The 24,012-nt window shown below is 42.6% G+C and overlaps 1 protein-coding gene across 3 annotated transcripts in view; it reads left to right on the forward strand.

Annotated features, from left to right (window-relative positions):
* The window catches only part of LOC141790211 (tetratricopeptide repeat protein 28-like), a 211,785-nt gene that overhangs the window by 126,653 nt on the left and 61,120 nt on the right, over positions 1–24,012 (forward strand). For all 3 annotated transcript variants that reach the window (XM_074669915.1, XM_074669913.1, XM_074669916.1), the window contains 2 exons: positions 1,776–2,048; positions 4,538–4,668. In XM_074669915.1, the coding sequence (XP_074526016.1) occupies positions 1,776–2,048; positions 4,538–4,668 (404 nt within the window). The remainder of the gene's footprint in view (positions 1–1,775; positions 2,049–4,537; positions 4,669–24,012) is intronic.

Raw genomic sequence — 24,012 nt, forward strand, 5'->3', positions numbered from 1 at the left:
CAAAATGTTCCCAAAGTTTTATTTTGATGATTGAGCACTAGTTACATGTTTTAAGATCTAACCACATGTGAAGACATGAGACCATGCTAGTTTGTAATTTCTAGTCTTTTTAATTGCGTAGGAGTGCCTGAGCTTATTTTATGTGGTCATGCTGTTTACGACATCTGTAATATTTTTCCTTGTCTTTAATGTTTCTACAGCATACGTTAACATGCGTGATTAAGTGTAGGGTAACACCATGGTTCATTGCTGCAAGTATTTCAGCTCACAAATGTACCTTCATTATATTAAGGTGTGGCCGATGGGGGTGAAATTAATCTTTGTTATGACTGTTTGTGAGCTGGGTACATCGCAGTGAGGCAGAGGTTGTTATTCTTGCTTCATATCTGGATGCAAGGCTTAGAAAACACTTAAGCATTTGAGTTTGTGTGTGTGTGTGTGTGTGTGTGTCTGTATGGGTGTGAAACAACCCACTCTGATGTTGTCATAACTCCCTGTTTATGAATGCGGCAGCCATGACACCTTTTTAAAAAACGATCCTCTCTTTGTTTGATTTATGACTCAGCTCTCGGTGTCACTCTGAAGGCAATTACAAGCTATGAATGGATATTATATGCACGCAGCGTCTCTGTAAGCACGACATTCTGCCAAGTGCTGGAACAGAAGCTATGCTCTTGAAAGAGCATCATCAGTTATGCTTTTGAGTGCTGTTATAGGGAAGCATCTCATATTGTGTGAATGTGTGTGTGTGTGTAAGTGATCTAGCTCCTGTGTGTTTTCATGAACTATTGAGTTTGTTCAGATATTGCGACTGTGTACTTGTTGTGCCTAAATATTTGTCTAAACAAATGAAAGAAGCAGTTTATGGGAGCTGTGTTTTATTTGGAAGGTTCACGCTGCACTTGGAGCCACACAGAGCACAGTATCACTGAGCAGTCATCTGCTAAGCACTTTGACCTAATTAGTAGCATCTCTGCTCATAATATTTGCAGATACAGGGCCCTGAGAATGAAGCATTCCCCAGACACTCTCCTGTACATGAATGCAGTGTACTCTCTCACACACACACACACACACACACACACACATACATCGATAACACAGACCCACATTCTTGGGCGTGCCTGCCTCCTTTGGCCCCCCTTCCTGTTGTTCGATGTTGGTGTCTGCCAGGGGGCTTTGTAATCTGGAGGGGATGTGGATCCCAAATCCCGAGCGGCCCCACCATTGATTTATGTCATTGTGTGCGTTTTCAGCCTCTTCAAAGGTCACCTTGCGCGTCTCCTTTGCTCTGCATTCATCTGCTGTTGCTAGTGTTGTGCACTGGCTGTATTAGTTTCTCCGTCACTCTGTGAAGTCCATCTCAAAACCTGCTCATTGAACAGGCACACCAGCTGACACAAAGAGAAGCCAAAAATATAATTTTGCCTGTGGTTTGCAAACGTATATGTCCACAATGGACCTAACTTGTTTCATTTTTGTTCATTCCAGTCACTAAAGGGAGCACAAAAATGGTTCACTTGTCAACTTTTTCTCAAAATAATCACTAGAAGCAGTCACTCTGTCATGATACGGGCTATGTTCACGCAGGCAGGCAAAATACAACTGTCTAATGGAGAAACCAGAGTCTGGATTTAGACAGCAGTCACTCTTATCAAAGTTGTTAAAAATGTAACAAACTTACTGCAGTCACTATCAGATACAGTTGTCCATCAAAACGTTTGGCACGTTTTAGTCTGTTTCTAATCCCTGTCTTTCTCGTCTCCTTCCTGCAGAGTCTCTGGAGCCCACCTATCAGCAGCTGCAAAAGATGAAGTTGGACAAAAGTCCCTTTGTGGTGGTGTCCGTGATTGGCCAGGAGCTGCTGACAGCGGGCCACCACACGGCCTCTGTTGTGGTGCTGGAAGCCGCTTTGAAGATCGGCACGTGCAGCCTCAAGTTACGCGGCTCCGTCTTCTCGGCCCTCAGCAGCGCCCACTGGTCCCTGGGCAACACCGAGAAGAGCACTGGCTACATGCAGCAGGACCTGGAGGTGGCCAAGACCTTAGGTGAGCAGCTTGAAATAGGCAGGAAAGAAGAATATGGGAAATTAAACTATAACCACTGCTGAGAGTTGTTTCTTAACTGGTGAGATGAGGACTGTTACCTCTGTAAGCGGGGCATCTGCACTACCAGTTGAGCTAAAACAGCATCCTGAGTCCTAAATGAAATGTAGTCAAATCAAATAAGCTTGTGATGATGACGCCGAGGGTGAATAGCACAGAACTCACAGTGAATTAAGATCAATACCAGCAACTGTTGATTCATGCTTTCGTGTGAGCTTATCTGCCATGTCTGTAGTGAAACAGAACAGGAACAAAGCTTCAAAATGTTTTCTATCAAACACATTGAAGAAAAGTCCTAGTTGCTGAAGCCCTTGGCTGAGGTAAGGTCTGGTGGACCATCCTGGCTTACATCTCAGTGGTCAAAACCCAGATTGGATTTTTGATTTGTTAGACCAATATGTTCTTTTCGGGGCTGATACCAGTGAAAAGTGGTCAAGGAGGCAGATAACCAATATTTGGAGCCAGTATTCATTTACAGTGAAAGTGAAAATTCTGATGTTAAAATTTTGACTAATACAAACTCTGAAGCTTAACTTCATGTAAATGCCTTTAAGCATTTGTTAATCTAACAGCTCTAAGGCTCAGCAGCATGTCTTATAAAGTTAAACACTTTAGATAGATATAATAGATTCCTAAAGTTTTCTTCAGTAGGTAAAGTTAGAAAAAAAATAGCTCTGTGTGTAGTACTGCGCAGTAATAGAGACATAATAGTGACAGCAGACTGAGAAATGTGGCTGCATCAGAGCCAAGAAATAGCACAATTTTGAATTGATTTCTTACCAGCCTTCAGATTAAAAAAAAAGGCAGATGCCGATATGCCTCAAAATTCAGAATATCGGTCAATCACTCGCTCTTTCATGTCTGCAAGTGAAATGTGCAGAATCCAAACTTACAAACTCTTTGTTTTTTGTTGAGCTGTCCAAATGTTGCAATGAAGAAATATTACCCAATAATCCCAGCATTTGCACATACTTTAAGAACTGGTGGTCATAGAAATGTCTTCTCATCAGTTAGCGACCTTTCTGACCTACAGCATGGGTTGTTAATAACCTTTTACACAGATGGTGGTTTGGCTCAGTGGAGGGATCGTGTGTCCCATGTACAGAGGCTGTGTCCTCAAAGAGCGTGGCCTGAGTTCAGATCCGACCTGTTGTCTTTGGCTGCGCGTCAATCCTCACTCTCCTCTCACTTTCCTCCTCTATCCAGGGTCCTGTCCTCTTCGTACAAGCATGAAAATCAACAAATAATTCCCTCCCGATGAACCCTGCATAAAGCTGGAATCTTATCAAGTGTTGTTGTCTTATTCTTAGTAAAATAAAGCGTATTTTTGAACTTTATAAAAGCCACATTCACCTGACCACCTGGGGTAAGAAAAAACGTGTTTGTTAAGATTAGAATAATGTCTTGATAGAAACACATTTTTCTTACCCTTACTTGATACAAGCAATTCAGACCTCATTTTTGTCTTTGAACCACTTGAAATAAGCTATTTTTCTGGACTAGGCAGGTGAATGTGGCTCATATAAAGTCTAAAACAGACATATTTTTTTTACTGAAAATCATTCTGTTATTAAACCATAACTTGATCTGAATTGTTAAATTTGACATTTGTCTAAACACTGAAGAGCAGTTCTTGTTGATCCAAGCTTTAATTCCCTTTTGAACCAATTATAAGCCAGCATTGGTATCAGAAAAGTAAGATTTTGAACTCTATGATTTGTAATCAACAGCTTGATAACATTATCAGCATGAGCATGTCTGTGCTTTTGTTACTGTGCCTTTTATACCCTGTCCTCTAGTCTAGCATGTTGCACCAAAATGTGAGATAATTCAAATCTGAAAAAAATGAAGCGAGTGACCCATTTCTGTGCTTATAAATAGATATTACTTACATGGATATGCAGCGTGGGTGTTAATATAGGAGGAGGAGAGAAGATTTGAGGGAAAGACAGTAAGGGGGAAAAAAAACTTGAGATTGTAAGATAAGGATAAAAAAGTGAAAACAGGGAGTAGCACAGACTGGCTCCAGTCTTCTCACCCCCACACAGTTTGACACATGACTGGGCAGAGCAGCTGGAGATAAGGAGCTGTGGTTCTCAGGTGCAACACAGAGACTCACACTTTACTTTGGCCCTGTCTGTGGGGCCTCTCTGTCAGGCAGAAATAATAAGGCTTTCCCCTCTCACCCTCTGGAGCACCGAGATCAACAGAACCAGCTGTCAGGGAAGCTATTCTACTGTGGAGAACTCGTATGGCCACTTTCCCTTTTAAGGCTGCAGCGGCATGTCAAGCAGCGTTGATGTGGTTCATCACACCGCTGTTCGGCAGTGGCCATGGCATGATGTGGAATAAACACCACTTGCTTTGTAATCTCATAGGCTGTACCGTAAATATGCTTTGTTGGCTCATTGCTTCTGGTTTTTCCCCTCCAGGTGACCAAACAGGGGAATGCCGTGCTCATGGAAATCTGGGCTCGGCATTCTTCTCCAAGGGAAACTACCGAGAGGCGCTCACCAACCACCGCAACCAGCTGGTTCTGGCCATGAAACTGAAGGACAGAGAGGTAAGAGGCGCATTCTAAGAAAACGATAGAGCAGGATAACCATTATCGTAGAGGACAATGAATCAAGGTTGGATGTTTTTTTTCTCTGAGTCCTTATCACTCTGTAGGTGTGGGATTTTGCTGTGCCCAGTGTTCCTCTCTAGTCTGTCTGTTTGGAGGGTATCTGAAGGAGGAGTCTGAAGGACACAGAGATGCTGCTGCTCTTTGTCTATTTAAAAACACCGGTGACAAGTTGGTGTGGAAGCAGAACGGATGAAGGTGACGGGGGAGGAGGGAAGGCGGTTGAAGGATGGCCTCAGCAGCTGGTTCACCTTGTTATTAATGCAAAACATGGAATGCAGATATTATGCAGATGTTTATCCAGCCCGTGTTGCAGTAAATCCTGGGCTTTATTACGTACACCTGTTTTGGAATGTTATTTAAAGAGATAGAGATGTTTGAATATGGGGCAGAGATAGTAAAGACAAGTGGGAGGGACAGGAGATCATAAAGGAGTGGAAAGGGAAATTAGTTAGACTGATCCACTTTTCTTGGCTGTTAGATGCCCTGATTCTGGCCTCACTCTGTCTCCTACGTCTGTCTCCTTCTCCCCTAACCCTCAGCGGTCATTGTTGGGAGGTGACAGGTGCTTGTTCTAACACAATCCCCGTCACACAAGGAGAAGAATGGCCTCCGCTTCCCCTTCATTCCTTATCCTCCCCACCAGGCCGCCAGCCCTGCTTATTTGTGTTCCCTGATATCAGGAGACATTTAAACGGTCCGGTCAAACGCAGCACAATGCACCAGGATGAAGCTAACGGGTGACAAATGAGGCCAGAGGTCCATTTGACATCTCCCACGCCTCACTGTTTAAGGATGTGTGCAGAGCAGAAGTATGATTATGAGTCTACAGACACCAGCTCCTAAAACCTCTGCTATGCAGTGAGGTTAGAGAGTGAGATAGTGAGAAACACAGAGGACACATGCAAGGTCCTTAGTGTCTGCTCTGAGGGCTGGACTGCTCCACATACACTTGGCTGTAGCAGTAATTGGCTGGCAGAATGTCTGATGAGATGTTTTAACTTGTTAGTGCAGGCACATGAATTTTTATGCCCACTTAAAATGTACAGGCTGGTGGAGTGTCCTCACTGTAATGTCCAAAATCCTGTACAGGCCAGGGACAGAGTGGTTTATGGAAAACAATCCAAACTGTTTGGTTTACCTGACTCAGCTCAGGGTGCGCGTGTAGTTGGTTTTTTCTTCGTTTTACTACTCAGTTTGACACAAGGTGAAGGAGTACAGCAGGACAGTTGTGGAGAGAGGCGTGTGAGTCGAGCATGGCGAGCGGAGAAGTCAGAGTTAGGAGATGTGCCTGTGGCATTGTATCATTCTGATTAGGGATGCACGATATTATCGGCACAATATCAGTATCGACTGATAAAAGCTTAAAAACACGTTTATCCGTATCGGCAGATATGAAAATTTCTGCGGATATGCACAGCCGATAAGGTGCTATCCAGTTAGGATTATTATTTTCCATCTGAAAAATAAGCTCCTTGAATAAAATGTAGCACTTCATTTATTTGCACTGCAGAGCTCTGTGTCTGTCACCAGGTTGTTACAATAGCTCTAAAATAATCAAATGCAACTTGGCTATGTTTAAAAATGTATTGTACATTTAAAGTTCATGTGATCTAAAGAAATTATTTTTCTGTATTTCAATACTGAATGTGTTGAGTTTGAAAAAATAATACATTTCTTATTTATGGTAAAATCAAATGGTTTTTTTGTCTTGTTTTATGTGTGTTTCTTAAACAAATAAGACTGTCACAATAAGAGTAACATATAAATTCCAGAACAGGATAGACTTAGCTTTCTTTACAGTGAAAAAACAAACAAACTTGAGATTATTGGTATCGGTATCGGCCAAAAGGAGTTTCGATATATCGGCATATTGGATATCGGCAAAAACCCAAAATCGTGCATCCCTAATTCTGATGTATGGGAACACTTTGGATTCAGTGTGAGCTCTGATGACCGCGGTAAGAAAGTGGTGGAGAAAACCACTACTGAGTGTTGCCAGTTTAGCAACTTTGTCACTCTATTTGAAGACTTTTCAGACCCCCTGGCGACTTTTTTCCCAAAAACGACCAACAAATCTGGTGATTTATCTGGAGTTTGGAGACTCTGACGTGAAAGCGTGTTTTGGTCTGGCTCAAGCCCGGATAAAGAAGGAGGGATGATATTTCCACATAAAAAAATCGACAGAAGAAATGTATAGTTCTTAATGTATTTACAGTGTTTTTTTTTAACCTGGTTTCTGTCTCTCCCATACTCTATATATGTTTATTCCAAGCAAATGGCTTATGACTTTAATTAGGCAGCGGTATCATTTAGAGACTTTTAGCGACTTCTGGGACCGTCAGTAGTGACTTTGCTTACTGAGGAGTTGGCATGTTGAAACTTGCAGTATGTCACCCAGCTTTAGTGGTGGATTATTAGGGTGTATGGAAGTTTGGGGTGTTAAAAACAAAAACAATGGAAGTGCACATGGTGTAGCCATCTAGGTCGCGCTGCATGAGGTTTGCCCTTGGGCAGGAGGCCTTGCTTTGAATCCAGCCTATGGCCTTGTTACTCCCTATTCTTGCCCGGGTTTCTGCTCTATCCACCGCCCTTTCCTCTCTGATTAAAGGCATAAATAAACCCCCCAAAATAACTTAAAACAACAACAACAATAACAACAACGCACACCAAACTGAAAAGCGTGACCACAAATCTGTGACAAGATCCGAACCCTGGATTTTGAGAACCGTTCCATCCCTAATACAGGCAGTTTTCTGTACATGATTATGTAAATATAGCAGGTATTTAGGAATAGGCCAATCATATGTTGAAGTAAAAGTCCACCAGACAGTATATATATTTTCAACCTGGCATGAAGTAAAGAGTGAGCGTAATATGTATTATAAGTTTATAACACCGGATTGTGTTAGCTCATGTGTTTGGATATCAGTATAGCATGCATAGTGTTTGTAAGTGCTCTGTTAGCTAAAGTTAAGTGTCAGTTATAGTTTCTCTGAGCAGCAATGTGCTGCAGCTTATCAAAACACAATTATTTACAAAAAAACAATGACAGGATCAAAGGCAACAAGAGAAACTGTTTCAAAGGAATACATGTTCCACTGCAAATAATTTTCATTTCAGTCAATGATACTTAATGATAGCTTACTTCAGGCTCTGAGTGAGTCACAGACTCTGGAAGCCACAGGTGTTGTGTCAGCTGAGGCAGTTTTTGATGTTTCTGCGTTGTGTGTTTTCTGAATTTTCCAAATGTTGCCCATGTGTTCTCAAATGAGGGGGAATATTGCTTGTGTTTCGTCTATTTGGCATCCTGTTTTCTTTAGATAGAGCCTCCTAAAACCACTTTGGTAACTCTATACAGCTGCTGAACGCCACAGTGACCCATATTTTCAGACCCAGAGTCCTGTGCCGCTCACGTGTTGCTTCTTAGGAAAGGCCCTCCTGATTTCACCCCCATGCTTATACACAAAAGGACAACTAATGGGTTGAAAGGCCTTGAACACAGCTAACAGTTGCGTCACACTGTATGCAAAAAGCACTGCTTGCCCCCCCCCTTCCCCTGTTGTTCCTCTGAAGGCCCCCTAATCAGAGTCATATGTGTGTCACACCACCTGGTCTCCCTCAGAACTCTCAGAACACACAGGGGCCTGGTGGATCGCTCATTACGGCCAGCCTGTTGTTTTTGTTTCTGATGTGGACGTTTTATCTGGCCTTTCTGAAGCTGAGGTCACTTCCTAGAGGCCGGGGACAGGATGTTGTTTCGGACTGGATTTCCAGTGTTCGGTCTCGGAGTGTGGAGAGGAGAGAGATTTTGAATATGTGGCACTGATTCCCATCCTCAGTGATAGAGGAATATGAGCTGCATGTGGATTTAAAGAGCTTTAATTCCAGTTTATTGCAGTTACTGAGAAGTTCCTCGAGACTTGAGATAAATCACATGCAGTGAGATGTTTGATGTGATAAGGGGACGCGGTGGACCATGTGGCTTTGATATTACGTGGGATGTGGGTTTTGATTCTGTCGAGCTCCAGGTTTTGATCACATGTAAAAAAGATGGCAACATGTCTGAGTGTGAACTTGTTACAGTTTGTGTGTGTGTGTATGTGCATAACCATCTGAAGCCTGTATGCTGCACGCTCTGTTGTTTCTTGAGTTGGATCACCACCTAATATGGGAAATGCTTTTTATTGTAGCTCTGATTTTTTTTTATCTTTTTATCCCTATAAAGAGACAAGTGCAGCACAAGCAGTTAGCGATAAAACACCAGCTTTTCAGTTTGACATATATATCTGATATACTCGTACTGTTTTCTCATGTTGAAGAATGTGCATAATTTATTTCTGACAAACCAAAACTGACATTACATTTAACTTCAGTTGCAAGTCATCCCCATTAGAAAAGCTGTATACCAAAACCAGAAAACAAAGTTTATAAAAGTTTTGAAAAAAAAATACATTTTCTGTCCTGAAAGGATCTGTGGATTTTTAAAATAATTCAGCTGTGAGCAGAAATCACTTACTGCTCTGGTTGTTTAATTTTTTGTCGAACAAATTTCACTTCTGTTTCAATGAAGAAGAACAATAAACAACTGCTGCCAGCTAGCAGCTCTTTGATAGCTGTAGCTAATGCCAGCCTGAGGCAAACAGAATGAGACAGAAATAGCTAACTCGCAGCTTATAATGCTAATGTACACACTAGATGCAGATTAGACTGTCCTCTGCTTCATTTTCCTCTTCATTTTCCTCACTGTCCTCATGTTTGTCATCTTCACCACCTCCATGTGTTAAAGTCCTCACTACTGTGAATAACTCAGATTAATTCCCTCGCGCTTTCTTGTTATTGATTAGACATTAGCACAACTTAACTTTAACTAATTAGCACAAACCTGTTACAAACAGTGAATATGTGAAGACTTTTATCAATGTACGTTGATGTTCTTTTAGTTATTCTGTTGCAATTTAACTATATTGTGACAATACTTTGTGGGCAGCAGTAACTCAGTTTGTTGTGACATAGCTTAGGAACCAAAGGCTTGCTAGGGTGCAAGACATCAAACCTCCAACATCCCTGTGTGCACGTCTGTGTGCAGCCCTCACCCTCTGACATCTTGCTATCAAGACGTGTCCATATAGAGTCCTGTTAATGCATGTGAAACGCAGCCTGTGTTTGTGTAGCATGATTCAACACCAGAGTGGAAAAAGGATTTCTTCCTTTCTTTCTTTCTTTCTTTCTTTCTTTCTTTCTTTCTTTCTTTCTTTCTTCTTCTTCTTCTTCTTCTTCTTCTTCTTCTTCACAGAATATCAAACTGCATAGCAGGTGGGAAACATAAACAAGGCTCATTACTTGTGTCTCTTAAATTTCATTAAAGAAATTGAAAACATGATTTGATTTAATGAATATTATATAATTGATCATTTGATATGATTTATAAGTAAGTAATAACAAAGGAGATGTTTTGACATATTTAGTTACCTTTATAATTGCATGGATATTTTTCATTGTGTCTTACTATTAGGAATAGAGGCTTAATATACTTTGTGATGTAAAGAAAGGCCTTTAGACTCTGCCTGCTCCCCCTTCACTCAGCCTTATGTTAGTCTGTAGCTGCAATTTTTCCCTTTGTGAGTACAGCAAATACAAGCATGACATGAAATAACAGGCAAAGCTTTGACAATTTGATGCACTTTGTCATTTATGACATTGTCACCTAATCCTCCAAAGGTGACAATATCACACAGTTTGTCTTGCACTTGTAAACCGTCACTAATACAAAGTGCTGATGTAACTCAGAGCTTTGGTCTATCACAATACTCTGTCTCTTCATCTCTGCCACAGGGGCCTGAACAGTGGCCTCTGTATGATGAAAGATCAGAGAGAGACAAAAAGCAGAGATCCAGATGAGTGTCCTTCATAAATCCAGAGGCGGTGGAGTACCTGGGTCCTGTTAGGAGCTGTGCATAGGATCTCTTTTCATCTCGTAGTAACCAGAGGAAAAAACACGCTAGGTTCTTTTTGGCACAACACAGCAAAAAAAGGTCATCGCAGCTGCTGACCAGCAGAGTCTGTGACACCGATAAATCATCTGACTGTGATACTCCTCTGTAAAGACGGAGGATTGTAAAAGAAGAAAACAAAACAGAAAAGAGGGCCAAGCTGAGGAAAGGCTCAAAGACAGAGTGCTCTGTCATCCACGACTGGGACTGCGAGCTGCGATCCAAACCAGTGAGGTCATAGGCTAGTGTGAAGTTAGTGTTTTTCTCCTGCTGCCTTTTGGAAATATCTTTAGCAGACTTTCAGCTGTCATATAAACTGCAGATTGAACACAAACATGCTCCGCAGTCTTTTTAGCTTTGTGTGTCGTTTCCAACTTTAGTTTTGTCCCAGTTTCCACACCTGGTGTTATCTAAGGCCTGCCAGTAACCATCTCTAACAAAGGCCCTCTCTGTCATTGGAGAAAAAAGCTGCTTAACTAGGTCTTCCCCCTCCAAACTCCCTGTCTGTTTGTCTCTGACGTTTCAGACTTAAATAGTAGGTTTAACTTTAGGGAGTTAACCCCTAATTTGGGGTGTGAGTATTCGGGAGAAACTGAAGTGGGCTGGCGATGGTGCGCTCTGTAATTATGTCTTGTGTGATGTAGAAAGAGTCTCCTTCATTTACTCCCCTAACCCAATGTTGAAATGGAAATCAAGATCAGGGAACAGTGAAAGAGATACAAACAATATTTTTTTCATCTCTCTCCTGACCCCTTTCCATTTCTTGAGCTCTCCCTTTGTTTGTCTACGCTCTCTTTCCCTCTCGCTCCATCTGCTGAGAGGAATTTACTCAAACTTTGCCCCTCGCTCTGAGTGAGAGTGACACGGACAATTTCATCATGTGTGTTTGTCTTGCTGCGAGTTTTTCGGGCCGTATGGATATTTCTGGACCGGGGCTGGTGTAATGAGGCTGAGGACTGAGAGAGGAGCCTCCTGACATGGGGTGAGGAAGAGGGCCAAGTGTGGGTGTTCCTCATGTCAGGGTCAGGGTTTGTCAGTGTTTGTCAGCACTCCAGCAGAGGAGGGGATCATTAGGGAGTCATTAGGGTATAGACGTGTGCTTTATTTGGGCCTTTGCTAATAGAAGATGGCAGTTGGGGGATCTTGGGGCTCATGTCTCTTCTCTTTAGCCTCTACAGCTTTGCTGATTGAGAAGAAGGATTTGGGGATGATTAGAGGGGCTAATTTAGCTGAAAAGCAGGGTTAAGGCAGAGCCAGGTGTCTGACTGAATAAAAGGAAACACCTCTTTCTCTTTCTTAGCGTGCACACTTCATAGAGCAGGTTAGTCTTGGAGTGCACTCAACTGTTGATCTCACCCTGCCAGTTAAACCACTCTGAGCAGTGCTAGCACATACAGTACCTGCATCCTCCCCGCCTGTTGTGCTGGACGGAGGCAGAGCCATGCTGCTGCAGCTCTAACAGCACGTCCAGCCCGCTGTGCCTTAATGACACACAGGCCCTCCTCGGCCCAGTGGTTCAGAACTGCTCTACAGCCGCTCGCTTAGCCATGAATCATGAGAGATGGACGGCAGGCTTCAGCCAATGGGCCATGACCAGGGCTGGGAAACAAGGATTTGCGTGTGTGTGTGTGTGTGTGTTTGTTTGTGAGTGTATATTAATGGAAGCACACATCTCTGTTGCCATATTCCAGTGTCATGTTAATGTGTCATGTTCTGTTCATGGGCATGTTTGTCTTGCCACATGTCAGTGAGAAATATTAAAAACAAGCTTCAGTAAAGAAGTTGATATTTCTGTGTAAAATTGGAGCGAGTTTTCCACATTAAAGCGTCCTTTGAAGTGTCCTTCAGATTTATTGCTCTCAATTTCATTGCACCCAAACATCATTTTAACAAATCAGCAGATTTTATTTTATGTGTGTGTGTGCATGTGCAAGCCAAAGCATGTGTGAGCGTCTGATGCCTGTGGCTATGATTTGTGCTTGTACAGGTTGCAGTGTAATGGTGTATGCATTGACTTACCATGCCCTGCAACATGCTGCTGACCCAGAACATGCAGCTCTGTGTGTTCATAAACATGAATTTGCCTCTGCGTGTGTATTCACATGTATGCTAACGTGTGTGTATGCTGTGCATTTGGTGCATTCGGGGTGACGCAGCTCTGTGTCTCCCCCAGTGGAGCATTTGGAAGGCTGTCAGAGAGATGAATGACTGCCGTTATATCGACTACTGCTCTCTGCCTCCGCCCTCTCTCCCTCCTCAGTGCCCCATGCTCCATTTCTCCTTTCCTCCGCCCTTCCACATCACCTCCACTTCCTTTCTTTACTTTTCTTCCAGTTCACCTCTTCGCCGCACCTCTTTTTCCCACCCTCTAATTTTTCTGCTTTCTAGACCTGTTTGTCTTATCTTTTTCTCATGTTAAAGAATCCCTGACCATGTTGTCGTGTTATATCAGAGAGCAGCTTACAGAAATCGCAGACAACCCTCAGCTGGAGGATTCTTTGCTATCAGAAGCTTGTTTTTTCAAATTGACTGCACAGTGGACTCCTACATTTACTGATTAAAGTGTCAATGCTGTAGCATCAGAGAGGCTGCTGCTAATGCTGCTCTAACAGGACCTTAATCCAAACACCGCTGTGTGTTGTGTAAAATTGAAGTGCTCACAGTCAGGATGTTAGGTTATTTCTCTCAAATATTACACCTTGTCTGTCTTTTTTCTCCCCTGACGCACCAATCAAGGGCGATACAGAGGGAGAGATTAGATTACAAATAAACAGTGACATGGTCACAGAAGACTTCTTCACTCTCTGATACGCCACTGCGGTGCACAATATGATTATAGATGACAACCAACAGACACAGAGATAGAGCTCATCAGAGGGAGGAGGGAATCAAACGGCCTCCTTTGGGGTTTCCACTGCACCGCAGGACACAGAGTATACGCAATAGAGATTTTAATCATTAAGAAAATCAAACGTCCGATCATTAATCTTGGCGGAGGGTTTGATGTCACACAGCGAGAGGAATGGAGACTGAATGTGCCAACTCATCTTCCCCAGATAATAGCCGACGATAAGGGATGGAGCCCGATTAAAGGCGTCAGCCAGCGGAACGTTGGTTCGCAGGGCTTTGATTGAAATGAATTGCATGTCAGTGCAGCTAACTGAGACACTCCCACCTGTGTTTTTTCCCACTGTTCTGAACGGTCCCATTATAGTTTGCACTTTCTGGAGAGCCCGCAAGTGGCCCAAAGAGACTGGCTAATGTGCGGGCCCCAACCTGTGAGATTAATTAATTATCTGATCTCATCAGACTAATCCTCATTACAGAGTTGGTGAGCTCCTTTCATGTGAATTCTGATCCCAGCCATCAGGGGAACCTTGGTTTTCTTCACTGAAGACCAAAAATGTATCAGAGTCCAGACTCGGGGCAGACCCCCTGGCCTTACCCAGCACTCTCTCCTCCTCCTCCTTCTCCTCCTCCTCCTCCTCCCCTCCGGCCTCAGTCCAGCCTTCATCCACGCTGGCCAGAGAGCCATTTAAAGCTCTGGAACTGCATCCCCTTTCTCTGGCCCGATCGATAGTGGAGCTGTCAGCAAGATGAATGGAGGCTTTAGGAAGTCCATTTTAATGAAGGAGAAGGAGCGAGGGAAAGAGAGGTAGTTGGGAGAAGGAGGGAGGGTGAAGGATAGAGGAAGAGTAACCAAAGGTAGCTGTGAAGGGAAGGAAGAAGGAGGGAGAGAGAAAAAGAAAGAAAAAGCCCAGAGAAGGATTGCGTGTATGTGTTTATTGAACTTGTGTGTAGAATTATGTGTGTACTGCGTCTCCAGTGACAGGGGTTGGGGAGGGCTGGACGGGGTTGATTTAGCTACAGTAAGACCTATTTCTAGCTCAGCAGTGTGAAATGGCTCCTTAGCTACAGTAACTTGTAAAGCACAGCCCAACACAGAAACCTACATTAGTGGACTGAGGGGATTTCATCTGGCCAGCGCACCAACACCACATCAAGTCCTCTGGCTCATGAATCATGTCAGCAGCTCTGTGGAAAAAAAGATATTGTTGTGACAAGGGAGGGCTACAAAACCAAGGCAACTCCCTCCACAGCTGCCCTCAACCAGCACGCCGGGCCACATCAAAAGATTTGTGTACGTTTGCATTAAAAGATGTCTTCTGGAGCAGACAGTGGACTTGGGATTTTGTTGTTGATGTTGTTTGTTTGTTTTCTGCCTCTTTAATAGGCATTCTGAGCTGATAGCATTGCCTTGTGTCAATATGCAGAAAAGGCTGCATGATAATTGGTAATTAGGAGCTGGGGTCAGAGGTTAGAAACAGCCACTGATGAAGACCAACAATCCCCTCTGGGCAGTGGCCCAACTGGACCCTGTTTTCTCTCATTGGAGCAATTACTGGCCCTGATTAGTCACTGTGACTGTGGAAACGATTATTGCATGCAGCCAAACACTCAAATCAACAGGCGTTTACACATCAACTCTGCTCAGGACTGACGATGGCCTTTTAAAGCATGCCCACATTTTCCTAACCCTTGTCTCAGTGAGTTGAAGTGTAATGTAAAAGCATAGGCTGTTCCATCCCTGCTGTGCTCAATTCTCATGAATTAAAACTATCTATTAAAGTACAAAAGAGTGCAAAAGTACAAGACTTAGGTTGCGCGAACACTGGCTATTCTTATTGTGCTGTACTCAAACATGATTGGCCCCCTGCAGTGCTGTCCTCCCACTGGTCGCGTGGTCATGCTACTCTAATAAGAACCAGACTAAACATGATTGCCTCTTGTACATGCATCATCACATTGTAATACCATACATGCATGACCCACCTGTGTCATCATGAGGTGTCTGTTTACACAGAGTGCAGTCTCAGTCTCATCAGAGTCAGCACAGTGGAGATCACAGAGAACATGTTGATTACTTTAGTTACTTTTTAGTTTCTGTTGAAAACACTTTTTTCAGACACAGCCCTCTAAGTACCCCGACATTGTTTGAATAATTGTCTACAGAGGAGCGGTAGTCACTATTATACATCACGGATTATATGTCTTGTTCTTGTTGTGTACGTGTGCTTGTGTTGTGAATGAAGCGTACCAAAGTCAAGAAAGTGTACTGTGCCTGAGAACAGTATGAAGTGGTCACACTGGCCAAACAAACTGGACTTTAGGGTTGAATCATGTTGGAACACGGTACAGATGGCCGGTGTTTGGCCAGCCCTTAAAGCCAAGAACTAAACTAAGAAAAGAAACTATCCTTCAAAAAAAAAAAAATCAAACCAACACATTTACTTATTGGTTTTCTCGAACTGAAAGCAACAGAATGACAATAGTAATATGAAATCAAACTGTCATTCAGTCAAGCAAAGGAATTTAACAAAAAACCTTACAGTTCAAATTAAACTGAGTCACAAGATTTACAAGAAGAGATTCAGAGGCAGCTGTCACTTAGGTGGTATTCAGACCTGGACTGTTTGGTCCACTTTAAACAGACCAGGGTTCGTTTCCCACACTGGTGCGGACTTTTCATGCAGGTGTGAATAGAATCAAATGAACCCTGGTGCAGACAAAACAACCGGACCGAGACCCACTTTTTGAGGTAGTCTCGGTCCGCTTCCAAACAAACTCTGGTGCAATTTGTGGTTCTCTGGTGCAGGTCTGAATACAAACCAAGGTCCATCCAAAGTAACTACAAGATACATGCGCCTTTTGGGCCAATAAAGCCACCGTAACCTTATCGTCTTTGGTTCATACCTGATCCTCCGTCTTCTGTTTAGCCACGCTGTTGCTCGCATGTTGTGGGTCAGGACACGCAGAGCATAGCGCCTCCTCGCTGCGATCATTCGTCTTTGCTGTTCCAAAATTTGAAACGATGTTGTTCAGTCTGCTTTGAAGGAGCTGCTCTTGAATCTGAAAATAAATTTGCAGCTCTAATAAGAGCACAAACACACAGTCCAGGAGACCGGCATGTAGGACTTCTGTGTTTACCTCCATTTCCGGGTCTGTATTCTGTGTGCCGCCCTTTGTCAGTGCTGTCCAATGAGAGCACCGATCGTCACACACACGTGGATGTGTTTACAGAATATAGTCCACTTGCAAAAAGTACAATCTGAATACGAACCACAACAAACGAAAAAATAAAGTCCGCTTTTGGTCCGGACCAAACAAGTGGACCAAAGGACTTTTCTGGTCTGAATACAGCCTTAGTGACCACATGATGAGAAAACTGGTTCATTTTGAACTAATTCTGCAGATGAACACTTCCCTTCAACACCCAGCCAGTCAGGACACTTCACCTGCAGAGAAACAGGAAAGAAAGTGAGTTAATGTGATACCAGAGCTGCTGGTGTTAGTCTTATTAGTGTCTACCTTAGAAAAATGTATGGCTTTCTTTGCAGTCAGTAACAGTTAAGTGGTTACATACTTGAATACTTTTAACATCCTGAAGGATTCTGAATAAAGATGAGCAGCTCCTTGACATATACTCTGATCCCTGCTACCAGGACATGAGATATTTACATTGAGCCCTCAAAGAAAGTTGCTACAGTAAGTCCATTCACATGCTGCAGTATATTTTGTTCTTCCTCTGCTCTGTGCTGTCGCTGAAACAGGATGTATTGTAAAGAACTGACCTTCCTCCATCTGTACTTTCTCTTCCTCAGATCTTTAGAGTGAAGTCAAAGACAGGAACCAGTTAAGTCCTCACCGCTGGCCCATCTGTAGAATAGAGATGAGCTTGTCCTTACAGATAAGGTGAAATTCAGATGGTGCGGTACAGTTTCCAACCACTCCGTGTTTGAGGGGAATGGTTTCTGTATTATGAGGGAGCGAGGGGTCTCTCAGGGGGAGAAAGGTCAGCGCAGCTACAAGCGTTTGATGTTTGCATTACATACAGCTGCGGCACACACTGGGTTGCAGGAGACAGCATTTTTGTAAAGTGAGGAAATGGTCTTCAGCAAACTCTCTGACATCATGCCAAAGTCGGGGATTATAGCTCCTCATTTTGGCTGCTCTCGAGCCTCCTAACAACTCCTATACACTGAGACTTGCTCTCTTTCTCTATCTGTCTTCTCCAGTCTCATCTCCAGCTTTTGTCCCGAGTTACAGCAGTGTCAGCATTCTTGTCCCTGTGGCGCTGTATCCAGACCTTCCCCTCTCTGTTGGACGGCAGCCCTGCGTCTGAATGAGGAGGTGGAATGTGTCTTTGTGGAAAGCGCTCAGAGAAAGCAATAAAATGGAGAGAAAATACGAGGCCCCATGTGAGTGAAATGAAAGTACTCCATCTTAGGAGGGGACAGAGGCCTACGGGTTTCGGCTTATACTTGACCTTGCAGCACACTCAGTACGGTCTCTAAATAACAGTCCAGACAGGGTTGAGCTGGCTACACATCAACCCAGAAAAAAAGCTCTTGAAAGTGCCGTCTTTGAGAAAGGGACTGAGTTGAATCAAGGTTGTAAAATATTCAACATAGGGCCCAGAGGTACGGACTGCTCTGCTATTATATTGTAGCCAGACAGTTTTGGAAGTGAGGAGCTAATTCTGATGCTGTCAGCAGGTTTAATTGCAGACATTGGCTCTTGCTTGTGGCAAGGTGTGGCTGTATCAGGTTTGAGGGAAATGGTTTTCCAGGGGCACTACACTTGCATACACATGAAAAATACACAGATGCATTTTTATGATATTAATACTGTTAAATGGCTGTGGCCAAGAAGAGAGGATTTGGTTTCAAATAAATACAAATTCCGTGTAAATGACTGAATTATTTATGTTCCAAGCCATTTCAGGGCCGTGTTTACTTTTATTGAGACTTGATATTTAAAATAATGTTTGTTTTTTTTACAAAGGCTGCACACTCAATCACAATTTCATCATCATTGGGCTATGGACATTTGCAGTAAACACATCATAACAGTCTGAATTTATCATAATAGACAAGTAACACTGTTGCATGTGAACAAGCAAAGCTTTCTCACTCCATTGTATCTGTTGAATAGAAGCCTGGGTTGTCAGGCATGCTCTTACACCACTTTGATGTCATCAGATGGAGCTGGTTATCCGCTCCCCTCAGGTTGACTGGTGCTGATGTAACTGCACTTCACTTGTTTTTCTAGCCCTGAGACCACTCGAAGCACTTTTACACGTCAGCCATCCATTCACACCACTTTTATACACTGATGGCAGAGGATACAATATGGAGATATGTTATGTTCCTGTTTCGAGTTAAGCTGAGTTTTGACCTTTCTGAACTGCACATTACTTCCTCAAAGGGACTCTTGTTCAAAATAGGATTTGTCCAACAAAAAACAAGTCCTGCTTGGCCCTGCAGTGACTTTTGTGAACTGCTTTTGTCTGAAGAAACTGAAATAGCAACTGTCTCTTATCTGCCACATAAAGAGCTGTTATAGCCACATGTGAATCCTACTGTGAGATGAAATCAGCTCTTTCAGCTGTACTCAAACTTCCCTGAATTAAAGCCTCTCTCCTCTGTAGAGCTCTGAGCTGCTTAATCACTGAAACAACGTGTTGCTGGTTTCCAGTGTTATAGCACTGGCTAATGTTTTTTTTCCACAGTATTGCTTGGCCACAAGTCTTTTCATTTTAAAATAGTTAAAAGATTGTGTTATCTTCACTTATTTTAAATGGGAAGAGATCATAGACTATATATAGAATCGACAGCGTGCCTCCACCATTTACAATTGTCCTGTTTTGAAGCTGAAATACCCCCTCACAGGGGCCACCATTGTGCAGCCAGAGTCTGCCCAGCAGAGACTGAGGGATTCTGAGCAAATCTTAGTGTAGCCTGGTGACAAAAATATACTTTTTTTTTTTCTTTTGTCATCTCTTCTTCAAGTGTGTTAAATGTGACGTAAAACCCCATATTTAACCTCTAATAACTAATAAAAAATCAAACTTTTCAGAAGAAAAGAGCACTTCAACACTTCAATCTATGCAGGAGACAACTATGATGAGCTCACTGTATCCAGGTGTTTCTTTTTTTTTTTCAGATAAACTGCTTTAGCATTAGCTTCATCAGCTAATGCTAGCTCTGGATGGTAGTTGTATGTAGTGTTGCTCTAGTCAACAAAAATTACGACTAAATATCAACGTCAACGAACCTTTATCACGTGACGGAAACGGGAGGAGACGGGACGTGAATGTTGGTCATGTGACTAAAACTATAATTAAATATATAATGTAATATTGTTAATGAATAAAAACGGGACTAAATGTGGTTTACAAGATGAAAACTCTGCTAATATACGTCTTCATTTTCGTTAACCAAAACGAGATGGGACGTAATGTCATTGCGTTATTTAGTATCACTTTTATCTTGTATTATTTCCATTTCCTGGGTCGCAGTTCAGCGGCTGTTTCAAATCAGAGCATCTTCCGTGTCTGGAATTGAATGTATTCTTGAGTCTATAAGGTAACAATAATATAGGGTTAGATAATATAATTATAAGATATCCATGTTTGACTTGTGAAATGGATGACTTAGAGAAAATTTTGGTTACATCTACTCCATACTGAGTATTTGTACTAAATTAAGTGGGTTAAAGGATAAGTTTGGTTTATACAGCTTTTACATTGTTTATAGAATGAAGTAGAACAAAATACTGTACCCAGAAGGCTTTCCTGATCCAAGCAGTGCTTTGGGAGATATTTAGATCCAATATCGTGCAGCGGACGTCCGTATAATGGGATCCATCTGGGCACAGACAGCGCCGCTCCTAAAACTGCATTAATCGTCCAAAAACTCATGTTTTTCACCAATATTCCATCATGGTCCGCTCCAAGATAGTCCTCTCCTGCAGTCTGTGTCACTCCAGACAGCGCTGTGTGGCTGTACTGACCTCTGAACTCATGAAGACTTTGTTTACGCTTGCCCCTCAAAGTACTGCGCATGCGCAGTACTTTCTGGAGAGCTGACTCCTTTCTTTGAGGGGTAAGCGTAAACTAAGTCTTCGTCAGTTCAGAGGTCAGTACAGCCACACAGCGCTGTCTGGAGTGACACAGACTGCAGCAGAGGACTAACCCCGAGCGGACCATGATGGAATATTGGTGAAAAACACGAGTTTGTGGACGATTAATGCAGTTTTAGGAGCGGCGCTGTCTATGCCCCGATGGATCCCATTATACGGACGTCCGCTGCACGATTTTGGATCTAAATATCTCCCGAAGCACTGCTTGGATCAGGAAAGACTTCTGGGTGAGTATTTTGTTCTACTTCATTCTATAAACAATGTAAAAGCTGTATAAAACAAACTTATCCTTTAAGTAGAATTGCATTGGTCAAAAGAGATGAGATTAAAGTACAATCTTCATTGACTAAAACTATACAAAAATAATCATGGATAATTCTGACTACAATAAGACTAAAATGCTCAGACTTTAAGTCAACTGAAATTTGACTTGACTAAAAGGAGTATAAATGTGACTAAAACTAATAAAAACTAAAATAATAGTTTGACACAAAGACTAGACTAAAACTAAAATTAAAACAGGTCGCCAAAAACAACACTAGTTGTATGTTTTTAAATATTCCATTTCCATTAGACAGTCCTTGTCCACTGAAAAGAAAAGATCCTAGAAAGATCCTAGAAAGATCCTACACAAGTCTACACATTTGAATTAGATGCAGAAAGCGCTTCTTTATTTATTTCACCGATGCCTCCATGTTAGTCCATCAGCTTTAAACCTCATGAGGCCGACACAGTGGAACACAGAACAATATCATTCATACGTCTATGTTGATTTAACTGTGAAGGCTTTGAATACATAAGGGGGAAAGAATCATAGTGCATCTTGACAGATGCAGATATGATAGCTCCCTGTATGAGGGTGCTGTTTTTTGCCTTGGACAACAACCTGCAGACTTCTTCTCAGAATGCAAAAGACCTCCAAACAACTGTAACAAACCTTTTCCAAACCCATTCAAAGTGATGGAATGATATAAACTATTTGTTTGTCCATGCAAAATGATTGCAAATTGTTCTTCCGGTGTTTGCTATCAGACTTGTGTCTACAAACTGTACACAGCTGCTCGTGTGGATTACATTTTGTTATGGTGCTGATGAATTAAGTGTTTGCTGTTGCGTGTGTGTTGGTGTGTTTAATGAGTCGGGCATCTGTGAATATGTGCATGGGCACGTTTTTGACTTCATCACCATTCAGAGGGGCTTAGCGTGATTAGAGCAGTGTGATCCTCTGAAGAGTTAATGATGAGAGAAGCAGTAGCTCCACGGAGGCCAATCACACACCATCCTCTGACAGCATGTGGGGGCTTATCTCGCTATGTGTGTTGTGTGTGTCTGTCCGTGCGTGTGTGTGTCTACGTGTGGACATGTGTAGGAACATATATGATGGGATTTTAGCTATCATCCCTCGCATGATCATGTTTGTTATCGTCCACCCTGGACACCATTAGAATATGCATGATTCCTTTGTCTGGATGTTTGACATTTGGGGCTTTATGGACACACAAGGCAGAATTGATAATCATATAGCTTCATTATGCCAGTGCGAGACACAGATCCAGCACAGGAGGAGCTTTTGATACCTCCGGGTCTGGTTCAGGGCTACACGAAGCACCGAAGAAGGCCGAAGGCTGTTTCCTCCTCCCCAAACTCCAGGGGACTGACTGACAGGCTTAATGACACAGCCGGGGTTACGGCATGTCTCCGACTCATTTTCGAATGTGATTGAAGTTCGCAGTGGGTAGCTTTTCATCAGTGTTGAGCAGACAAAAGGGACCTTTTCCGTGTTGTCTTTGTACGGGTGTGCAGTTTGTGTTTGCACATGTACGCCTGCAGTTCTAAAGGGATGCACAAGAGAAGAAAGGCTTTATGGTTATTATCCGGGCTGTGTTGGAATCTCACGTTCCTGGAGATGATGAGTTTTGTATGGGCTTGTCTCCAGTGTGCAATACCCCTGTTTATTGCATGGCACATATACACAATTATGATCTTGAGGAGGCTGCAAAAGAGGATTCTTTGTCTAGGTCAGTGTGTCATTAAACCAAGTTGACTTCGCTTAGTACTCACATTTACAAAAGCCTTATCATTTGCACTAACAAAATGCAAAAAGGACAATGTCAGCACCCTGCTGATCAGGTTTGTGCATAAAGCAATTTACTGCTTGAGTCCAGTGCAGAACAAAAAACAAAACAATTTTTTTTTTTTTTGTCGAAGAGGAAAAAGCATTATGAAATGAGGATGCTGCTCTATTAAAAGACATCAGCCCACCAGCACACATCATGCCATACAACAATGTCTCTAGCCAATGTTTATCTGCATGTTTTGCATACTTATGGCCTCAATAAATATCACAAGCTAGTTCAACTCAATGACGGCGCAGGGAAGAGGTTTTTAATCAAGCAGAAGAAGTCGTGTGTTGGACAAACCTTGATTTTGTTTTATTCATGGTCACATGTGAAGGAAAATGTCAGCATTTTAAAAGATCAGTGCCATGAAGTTTGGAAGACTAGATCTATTTCACATATTTAAAAGGAGTGGAGTACCAGGAACGAGAAAAGTACAATGAATCCTATTGTTTATTTTAAACACATACATAGAGATGAGCAATAAGCTCAAGCAAAAGCATTATTATCACTCTAGACTATCACAATAAGTGCATCTCTTTAGAAATGTAATCCTTAATTGATCAATTTAACTGTTTACTGCCTTAAGTCTTTCTGTTATAGATTTCATGTTTGTTCAGGACTTCAATTTTTAAAGGTAGGGTCTGCAGGAATTTTCCTAAGTTGTTAGTTAACACAACATTCAAACTGGGCTCCTCCTCCTTGGATCAGTACCAGTGGCAGCGCTCACCCAGAGCCTCCGACTGTGACTACCTGAACACACCCACTAGCCCAACAACCACCTGCAGCATCACTTTTCCAAGTGGGAGAGACTCGAGAGCTGTGCAACTGACTTGGCATTTTAGCACAAGCTAATCACTGGTATTTGACATATATCTGGTTAGCAGAAAGCCAACTTGCGTTGCTCTTTGTCCCAAGCTGCTCTCAAGCTGCCCAAAAGCAAGCCTCACCATCATAAAGGAAAAAGCTTGAACTGTTTGGGATTTTATTTCAGCTTGGTTGTGTTTTTCTTTCTCCATGCTACGTTCACTATCATAGTTGCTCAGGATTGCTTATTCTGCATGCTATTAACAACATGCAAAGTCACTTGCACACTGGGTGCAGAGGTTGGCTGATGTAACCATGCTTACTCTCAGTCCAGAAACGTCCCAGTACAGCCAAAACATCAATGCCCAGGCTGAGGAGGAGGG

Source organism: Halichoeres trimaculatus, unplaced genomic scaffold, assembly GCF_033239565.1.
Source record: "Halichoeres trimaculatus isolate MK-OKI-2021-1 unplaced genomic scaffold, fHalTri1.1 fHalTri1_scaffold_5, whole genome shotgun sequence".
Taxonomy (NCBI): domain Eukaryota; kingdom Metazoa; phylum Chordata; class Actinopteri; order Labriformes; family Labridae; genus Halichoeres; species Halichoeres trimaculatus.